The 10,194-nt window shown below is 38.1% G+C and overlaps 1 protein-coding gene across 1 annotated transcript; it reads left to right on the forward strand.

Annotated features, from left to right (window-relative positions):
• The first annotated feature begins 8,809 nt into the window (after window positions 1-8,809).
• LOC128587192 (olfactory receptor 8B12-like) lies at window positions 8,810-9,745 on the forward strand. The gene has a single exon (XM_053593110.1). The coding sequence runs from the start codon at window positions 8,810-8,812 to the stop codon at window positions 9,743-9,745; it is 936 nt and encodes a 311-aa protein (XP_053449085.1).
• The last annotated feature ends 449 nt before the right edge of the window (window positions 9,746-10,194 follow it).

The raw sequence follows: 10,194 nt of genomic DNA on the forward strand, positions 1-10,194 counted from the left end.
GAAGTGTTAAAATATTGATTCAAGATAGATTTTGATAAAATAAAGTTGCATATGGTCAATGTTATTGGCAACCATTAATAACGTGAGATCCAGTTAATAAGTCAACACAGGAAATGAAAGAGAATACTAAAAAGTACTCAAATAATCCAAAAGAAGGCAGGAAAAAAGGGGAGAAAAGTAACAAAGACCAGACCAGATGGGATGAGTAGAAAACAAATACTGAGAGTGTAGGCTTAACTCAATAATTACACTGAATATAAATAGTCTAAACATGCCAATTAAGATACAAAAAAAGTTACACTGGATAAAAAAAAATCAAAACCTAACTATATGCAGTTTAAATAAATCACGCTTTAAATATAAAAAGATTTTATTTTTAAAGAAAGGATGGGAAAAGATATACCATACAAGAACTAAATCATAGGAAATCTGGAATCGCTGTATTAATTTCTGACATAGTAGACTTCAGGTTCAGAATATTAACAAAGATCCTTAGACATATTCTAAACACATGGCAATTCTAAATATGTACCCAACTAATAACACAACTTCAAATACATAAAGCAAATATTGACAGAGTTGAAAAAAGATACAGAAAAATTCACAAGTCAAGTTGGAGATTTCAATAATCCTCTTTTAGTAATTGATAGAAAAAGTAGGCAGAAAATTATTGTGGAGATAGAAGACATAGGGATCAGGGAAACTTGCTCTCCCTCTTCACCATGCTCCCTAAAGTTCACTGAAAGATTGACTCACAATTAAGGGAGATTAATAAGAGAAATGTTTATTTCCAAATATGTTTATTTTCCATGTGCATGGGCGGCACCCATACCTCAGTGGGTAGGGCGCTGGACACATACACTGAGGCTGGCAGGAACCCAGCCCAGGGCAGCTAAAACAACAACAACTACAACAACAACAACAACACAACAACAACAACAACAAAAAAGCCGGACATTGTGGAGGGTGCCTGTAGCAGCTGTAGTGTCAGCTACTTGGGAGGCTGAGGCAAGAGAATCACTTAAGCCCAAGAGTGTGAGGTTGCTGAAACTGTGATGCCACAGCACTCTACCAAGGGTGACATAGTGAGACTCTGTCTCAAAAAAAAAAAAAAAAAAAAACAACAACAACAAAGAAGTAAAAAGAAAATTCATAATCCTAGCACTCTGGAAGGCCAAAGCCGATGGATTGCCTGAACTCAGGTTCCAGACCAGCCTGAGGCAGAGCCACACCTCATCTCTTAAAAAACCAACCAAACAAAAAAACCATGTGTATGGGGGGGACTACAAGAGTGATTACCCAATGTCTCAGGCATGGTCAGATCCTTTATAGATGCCTTTTGAAGGGAGGGGGGAATGTAGTGTACAGGTACTACAAGCAGTTGCTAGGAAAGACCAATAGATGGGGAAACAGATTGACTTGGAAATGAACCTGAGAGACAGACAATATTGTGTTTTAAATGGTTTGGCCTAGGTCTGCTAGAGTTCAGGGGGAGGAAAGAAAGTCATTTGCCCCCCCTTGGAGCCCCTGATTGCTCAGTCTGTTTTCATGCAGATAGAGGGAAAGCCCCTTCCAATGCTTTCTGATGGGGAATGGCCTTTAATTCAAAATATTCTATACGTCTAGTAGTCATATTCTGGGGTATAATTTCCTTAGCTCCTTCAAAGACTTACATAACATTATCAACTTACATGCACAAAATGACATTTATAGAACATCTTATTCAACAACAATAGAATACAGATTTTTTTTTCAAGGGCTCATGGAAAATTCACCAAGATAGACCATATGCTGGAACATTAAACAAGTTTCAATAAATTTAGAAGTACTGAAAACATACAGAGTATGTTCTCTGACTACTGTGGAATTAAATTAGAAACTAAGAACAAATCTTTGTAGAATCTCCAAATATTCGGAACTTGAACTACATACTTCTAAATAATACAGTTGTTGAGGGAAAACTATGGCAGAAATTAGAAAATATTTTTTAATTAAATAAAAATGAAAAAAATGCTGCATGGTATGATTGGAGAGAAATTTTTAATTTTAAATGCTCATAGTAGAGAAGAAAAGTTTTTTAAAAAAAAATCAATAACCAATTATTCTTAAGTCCAAAACCTAAAAATAGAAGAGCAAACGGAACCAAAAGTAAGTAGAAGGAAAGAAATGACAAGGATGAAGTGTAAATTAAAGAAATACATCTATAATTAATAGAGACAATTCTATGAAAACAGAATGAGCACCTTTCAAGAGATCAATTAAATAAAATTTTAGCTAGGCTGATCAAGAAAAAGATCTAAAACAAAAAATTAATAATATCAAAGATGAAGGAGGATAAATCACTTTTGTCACTTTTATAGAAAGTAATGAATATTATGAATAGTTTTATGCCAATCAAGTTGACAACTTGCAGGAACTGGAAAATTCTTTGAAAGATACAAATTAGTAAAACTTACAAAAGAGGAAATAGAAATTCTGAACCATTCTTGAATCTATTCAAGAAATGGAATTTGTTCTTAAAATGCTTCACAAAGGAAATTCCAGGCGAAGAAGGCTTTTTTGTTGAGCTCCTCCAAACATTTAGGGTCAAAATGAAGATAATATGAAAGAAGAAAATTGGAGCACGAGAGTATAATTTATGTAAAATCATTTTCAGTTCTTCTTTTTTCCCTTGAATGCACAGACATATTAGTTATCCTCACTCTGGGAATTCTTTTTTTGCCACTGTATTTACTAAATGTATATTTACTAAGGTCAAATTTAATCTCCTATGTATACCTGCAAGTGTGGTATTACTATCTCTGGTTTTCAGATAGTCTGAAGGATGTAAAATAATTTTCTCAAATTCTTGTGGCTAATGAATTATAGAGTTGGAATTTGATTCTAAATCTGTTTGTCCCCGAATCTTGCTCTTGGCTATTATAATTGGCTCTTTCTGACATTTCTGTTGGTCAATTTTCTTCTCCTATTTTCTAATTGCGGAGATTTATGGAAAGATTTAGGTCTTAACCCTTGACTATTGTATCTTTAAGTATTTCTGCTTATGACAATTCATCATTCTTCAATGATCATCTGTATTTAGCTGATTGTCCAGTCCATATTTTGACTCCTTTACTCCCCCCCTTTAATCCCTCATTGCCAGGTTTTATATTTTTTAACTTAAAATTTCCTCGTGAATGTTTTTTTGGCAGCATTATACTATCTCAACTCAATACAGCTACTTATTGTCCCCACTTATTGTTCATTCATTTCTGCCATTCTACTCACAGTTCCCTAGCCTCAGAATTTTAGTAAGATTTGATTTGACTTGCTGTTCTTCTATCAAACCATAGAGATAGTAAATCTTCTTCTTTTGTGATGTTATCTCTTGATACTATTCTTACTTTCCTATTTCCTCTGCTTATGAAATCTTTTTAATGGATCTGCCTGCCTTCAGTCTCTCTCTGTTTTGTCTGACATTGTATACCACGGAAGTCTAAAATATCCTATTCATCCCAGGTCTAGATTTGAATAATAGTGATAATATAGTAATTTTTATGCCTTGTATGTTCCATGTTCCATGTACTAGAAATTGTATCATGTGTGATTATTACCTGAATTAATATTATTTTTTTATTATTTTTTTCCTCTTTAAATCATAGCTGTGTACATTAATGCGATCATGGGGCACCATGCCTGGTTTCATAGACCGTTTGATACATTTTCATCACACTGGTTGCATAGCCTTCCTGGCAGTTTCTTAGTTATTGTGCTAAGACATTTACATTCCACATTTACTAAGTTTCACATATACCCTTGTAAGATGCACCACAGGTGTAATCCCTATTACCTGCATTTTTAAATTAAATCATAGCTGTGTACATTAATGCAATCATGGGGTACAATGTGCTGGTTTTAGATACAAGTTTAAATATTTTCATCAAACTTAGTTAACATAGCCTTCACGGCATTTTCTTAGTTCTTGTGTTAAGACATTTATATTCTACATTTAGTAAGTTTCACATGTACCCTTGTAAGATGCACGGTAGGTGTGATCCCACCAATCACCCTCCCTCTTCCCATCCTCCCCTCTCCCCTCCCTCTTCCCTTTCCCCATATTCTTGAGAGGCTAAACAATTTCCAATACCACTCAACTAGTAAGTGGCAGAGCCAATAATCCTAGAGGTTGCATTGATCTCAAAGTTTACACTCTGAATACGCACAGAGAGCATACAGTTTATCATTTAACTTGGATATATTTCACTGCCAACAGTGTTGCTACTAATAATTCTTCTAGGATAATAGATGTAAAATGGGAACATTCCAAGCAAACCAGGACTTCTAATACCACATTAATCCTACTTCCTACTTTTTCTCCAATAAAAATGGGAATGTCGGGCAGATGTCTGTTTTAGAGACACAGAAGGTATCTCCAATCTTTGTACTTGAGGAGTTCAGGGTGACAACAGAGCATCCTATTGCAACATTTTAGTAGAGATGCCCTTAACAGGTAATTAACAGAAAGATAAAATAACTTTAGGAACTAATAATGTAGAGAATGTTTTTCAGGTCATGAGCTGAGGTCACCAAACCTGTAAGAAAGAAAGGGTGCAGATGATTGAAAACTGGACACTGAGGCAAGAGAATCGCGGAAGCCCAGGAGTTGGAGGTTGCTGTGAGCCGTGTGACGCCACGGCACTCTACCCGAGGGCGGTACAGTGAGACTCTGTCTCTACAAAAAAAAAAAAAAGAAAACTGGACACTGGAAATTTTGAAATAAAAGATGTGTGAAGAGGATAAAGAGATAGACTAGGAGATGCTTCTATTGGACTTTAAACCCCTTTAGAAAACCCTTTAGAAAATCAACCATTTTTTTGAATCCCACTTACTTAACATTGTAATATGCCAGATACACATATTAAAAACCAATTTAACATTAAGTATAATGCAAACCATATAACTTCTGGTGGATGAATTTAATTGTATGGGGCCTCACTGAAGTCATTTCGAATGAAGACATTTTGGCTGTCATCTTTTGTCTCCAGAAAGACTGTCTTACTATTTTTGTTGAAATTGTAGCATATCCTTGGATTTTTCTTGGGTAGGGTGAAGGATACCGCCTTCCCCAGACATTTGAGGGGAATGGATGTGCTAATGCAGAATGACACTGGTACTGTAGGTTCTATATGGGAACGGTATTATCCACATTCCACATATATTTTAATGTTAGCAAGAAATAGAACAAGGAAGCCATTATACGGACATTCAAGTTTTAGAAAAAGGAACAGTTTTGCATCAAAAGTAACTTAATCAAGAATATTTCTTTCTACGCTTCTCTCTGCTTCTACTGGAGCAAGTCAAAAGCGAAAATGATTTTGAGAAAGCCTGGTTCATCTGAAATAAAAGCCCCGATGCATTCAAAATGAAGTTCCCATAGAAACCATCTCTGAAGTGACAAAAACCTCAGAAGAACTTTCTCCGGCGTTGCATCCTGCATAAGGAACTCTAAAGATCCTAGCACAGTGGTTCTCAACCTCCCTCATGCTGCGACCCTTTAGTACACTTCCTCATGTTGTGGTGACCCCCAACCATAGAATTATTTTCGTTGCTACTGTTATGAATCGTAATGTAAATATCTGATATGCAGGAGACCCCCAAAGGGGTCGCGACTCACAGGTTGAGAACCGCTGTGCTAGAGGAAAGTGAACATTTAATGAACACCTCAGGTCCTCTTTGCCCTTGGGTTTCGAGAAAAGCTTGCCTTGTAGGGCTTATCTTAATTTTTTGATAATGGACTGTTTCTTTTTATTTCTTTAAATGTGTATATTGAGATTTTGAACAGGGCTTGGGATTCATTAGAATTATTCTGGGATGTGGAAATTTAGTAGGTGAAAATTGACCCACGGGGCATGGTCATTGCTGAGACTTAGCTGAGGGGAGCAAGCCCTCTTGAGCACACTGCTTGTCCTCCTAGACACCCACAGTGCAGTGGTTTCTGTTGGGCTTGTCTGGAAGAAGATGGACTTCGCCTTTGTGTTGTGATTTTATCAGTTCTCTGAAAGTACTTTAGCCCTGAACTTTGACTCCAAACGCATACAACTAATCTGCTAAATGAAGCTCGATTTCCCCAAACAGAGGTTTATTTCTTGGCTGTGAAATGTTATATTTAATATATAAAAGTGACTGGAAGGGAGTAGGGAATGCAAGTTGCTACACAAAGCTTCATGAATTGTTATCTCAGTTTCCATTAATAACTGACAATATGTAATTTGAGGATTTAGATTCCAAATCCCCTGCAAGGCCTTTTGCTCCTCTCTCCTGTACTTTGTTTAGAATTTTCTCCCTTTAGAGCCCATAATTTGGCTTAAAGTATTGCATTTAAAGCATAAGATGAAAACGTGATGCCTTGAAAGGGGCTGCATTACGCCATGAATGCCCAGTGTTTCAGGAGAGTAATGGAACTTATCAAGCAAATGTGTTTATAGTTTCTTTTGAGTATTGCTCAAATGTCACATTACTCTATTTAAAATAGAAATATGGGCCCCTGACTTTTCTACCCTTCTCCCTTACTTTCCTTCGTAGCACTTTTCACATTACATGTTTTCCTTCTTTCTTTGATGTATTTTCTGCTTTTTCTGACTTGAATGAAAACTCCATGTGAGCAGGAATTTGTTTTTGTTGTTTTGTTTTTTTCCCCACTGAATAATAACCAGGACTTGAGAGTTTCTGGGGGCATAGTAGATACTAAATATGTATGTGCCAAAGGAATGCCATTCTTGTTCACATCTTTCCTTCACTTCCCCATTATCTGACATATTGACTGTAGGATCTGTTCCCTGACATTTAAATCTTTTTTTGTTTGTTTGTTTGTTTGTTTTTTGAGACAGAGTCTCACTATGTGGCTTTCAGTAGAGTGCTGTGGCATCACAGCTCACAACAACTTCAAACTCTTGGGCTTAAGCAATTGTCTTGTCTCAGCCTCCCAAGTAGCTGGGACTACAGGTGCCCACCAAAACGCCTGGCTATTTTTTTCGGTGCAGTTGTCGCTGTTATTTAGCCTGGCTGGGGAGGGTTCAAACCCGCTACCCTTGGTGTACGTAGCTGGAGCCGTAACCACTGTGGTACAGGCGCTGAGCCGAAATCTTAATAAAAGTTGATATTAGCAATCTGAAAAGTATTTTGTTTTATTTAAACTACATGAACAGGTAGTGGAGGAAAAGCAGATAATGCTTTTTTATTTTTGACCATGGAAAATTTCAAATTTTTTTTGGTATATATTACATGTAAGTGAAATAATGAATCTCCTCTGAAGTGCAATTCTCCCTAATTTGACCTCCCCTAGCTCTAGTAGTTTCTACCATCCTTTAAAATTACTTATTTTTATGAATAGCAACAGTCTTATGAGATTCTTTTTTTTTTATTAAATCATAGCTGTGAACATTAATGCAATCATGGGGTACAATGTGCTGGTTTTATATATAATTTGAAATATTTTCATCAAACTGGTTAACATAGCCTTCACAGCATTTTCTTAGTTATTGTGTTAAGACATTTATATTCTACACTTAGTAAATTTCACATGTACCCTTGTAAGATGCACCCAATTATCCTCAGTCCAGCCATCCTTGTAAGTAAAAGAAGTAAAAGCAAAAGTTAAAGTAAAAAACTTCCGAAAATTCATTATCCTTCCAAGGAGGTAGTGTAGTCAGTGATTAAGACCATGGATACTGAAGCTGGACAGACCAAGGTTTAACTCAAGATTCTGGAATCTATTAGCTGTGCATGTGCTTCACTTTTAAAGTGGAGATTAACAGGGATGACTTACAGAGGTTGTTGTAAACAATAAATGGGTGCTTTTCACATTGCTGCTGAGTCCTTGGTGTCCCCATGACGGTGCTGAGTCAGACATAGTTTTTGAGACACAGTAAGTGTAGCAAAATTATGTTTTCCCACAGTGCTTTGCTCTTAATCATGCTTAAAAAAAGATGTAACCAGAATGAAAGAATAGGTCATTAAAAGCATGTGAAGCATTATCCTTAGGGAAGATGGTCTCTGGGCAATGGCCCTGTGGGAGCCTCTAACTAGCTCACTGAGGTCTCTAATCTGGAATAAAACCCTTTTGTCTCTTGTTATCTATGGAGTTAGGAGAGGATGCTGTCTCAAGCCTGGAAGCTGGACAGGGGCCTCAGGGTGGATCTACAAATAGAGATTGCCTTCTTCAGCTCAGCCAGAGAACCAAGATAAAACAGACGTTTTGATTTTCAAGGCGGAGAAGCAGAAGGAGAGGGGTCCCCGCTCCATGTTGTCACCTGTTCAGGAGGGCTGTGAAAGAGGTGGATGAGAGGTAGTAGAGATAAAACAGACGTTTTGATTTTCAAGGCGGAGAAGCAGAGGGAGAGGGGTCCCAGCTCCGTGTTGTCACCTGTTCAGCAGGGCCATGAAAGAGATGGATGAGAGGCAGTAGAGACGGCACTGTGGCTCCAAGCAGGAGGGGGTGAGTCCCTGCCTGTCCTGCTGGGGGCTGCAGCAGAGTGGCTAAAAGCTCAAACCAGGGGAGCCAGTCAGGCGGAGTCCACCTGCTGCTGCAGCTCATTACTTTGGGACTTTGGGCAAGTTGCTTAGCCCAGTGTCCTCAACTGTGGATTGGGGTAGTTGTAATGCCCTATGGCATTGAGAATAATCCTTATCCCCTAGTTAGTACTCAGAAAATGTTTTTTTTTTCTTTTCTTCTTCCCACACCCTTAACATATATTAACTTTCATGGTCTCTCTCTTTTTCTCTCTCTCTCTGTAACTTTCTCTTTTTCTTTTGTAGACCCTCTTAAAAGAGAATGGCTGCCGAGAACTCCTCTTCGGTGACGGAGTTTATTCTCTCAGGCTTAACTGACCAGCCGGGACTCCAGCTGCCCCTCTTCTTCCTGTTCCTAGGTTTCTATGTGGTCACGGTGGTGGGGAACCTGGGCTTGATCACCCTGATCGGGCTGAACTCTCACCTGCACATTCCCATGTACTTCTTCCTCTTCAACTTGTCCTTCATAGACTTTAGTTATTCCACTACTCTCACGCCTAAAATGTTGATGAGTTTTGTGTCAAAGAAGAACATCATTTCCTATGGGGGGTGTATGACTCAGTTTTTTTTCTTCTGTTTCTTTGTCTTTTCTGAATCCTACATCCTGTCGGCCATGGCCTACGACCGCTATGTGGCCATCTGTAAACCACTGTTGTACACGGTCACCATGTCTCTCCAGGTGTGTTTGCTCCTTCTGTCAGGTGTCTACGGGATGGGGGTTTTTGGGGCTGTGGCCCATATTATAAATGTAACATTCATGACCTTTTGTGCAGACAACCTTGTCAATCACTACATGTGTGACATCATTCCCCTCCTTGAGCTGTCCTGTAACAGCTCGTACACAAATTTGCTGGTGGTGTTTATTATTGTGACCATTGGAATCGGGGTGCCTATTGTTACCATTTTTATCTCATATGGTTTCATTCTTTCCAGCATTCTCCACATCAGCTCCACAGAGGGCAGGTCCAAAGCCTTCAGTACCTGTAGCTCCCATATCATTGTGGTATCTCTTTTCTTTGGCTCAGGAGCTTTTATGTACCTCAAACCACCTTCCATTTTACCCCTGGACCAGGGGAAGGTGTCCTCCATTTTCTATACTGCTGTGGTGCCCATGATTAACCCCTTAATCTATAGCCTGAGGAATAAAGATGTCAAAATTGCCCTGAAGAAAACTTTCAGAAGGAAAATCTTATCTTGAAAATGACTGCTAAGGGGTGTTAATCAGAGTGCTTCTTTTATTAGTTTTTCACCTAGAGAAATGCAAGTTCTTTCTCCCCTATGCTTAGAGGAAAATTTTAACTCTTGTTCCTAAGCGTGCTTATTTTCTCCACCCCTCACCCACCCCCTCTATTCTAATCATTATTTCATGAAAATAGTTTCTGTAATTATAGTAGGTTTAATCTTGGATAGGCCTACAAAATCCCTTAATACAGCCTCCTTCTACGACACCGCACACGCTGGAGACTCATAAATATTTAGTAGGCTGTACACGGACACACATGTACCTAGTGCCAGAGCTGGAACTGGAATCTAGCTTCTTGAATTTTAATCTACTCTGTTCTGCTTTTCTTTAGCCATGCTTTCTTGTTTCATTTTTTTCCCTTGGCCAAGTTCATTTGAAAGTGTATTTATTAATTTTTGATATAA

The sequence above is a fragment of the Nycticebus coucang genome, chromosome 6 (genome assembly GCF_027406575.1).
Source record: "Nycticebus coucang isolate mNycCou1 chromosome 6, mNycCou1.pri, whole genome shotgun sequence".
NCBI lineage: Eukaryota > Metazoa > Chordata > Mammalia > Primates > Lorisidae > Nycticebus > Nycticebus coucang.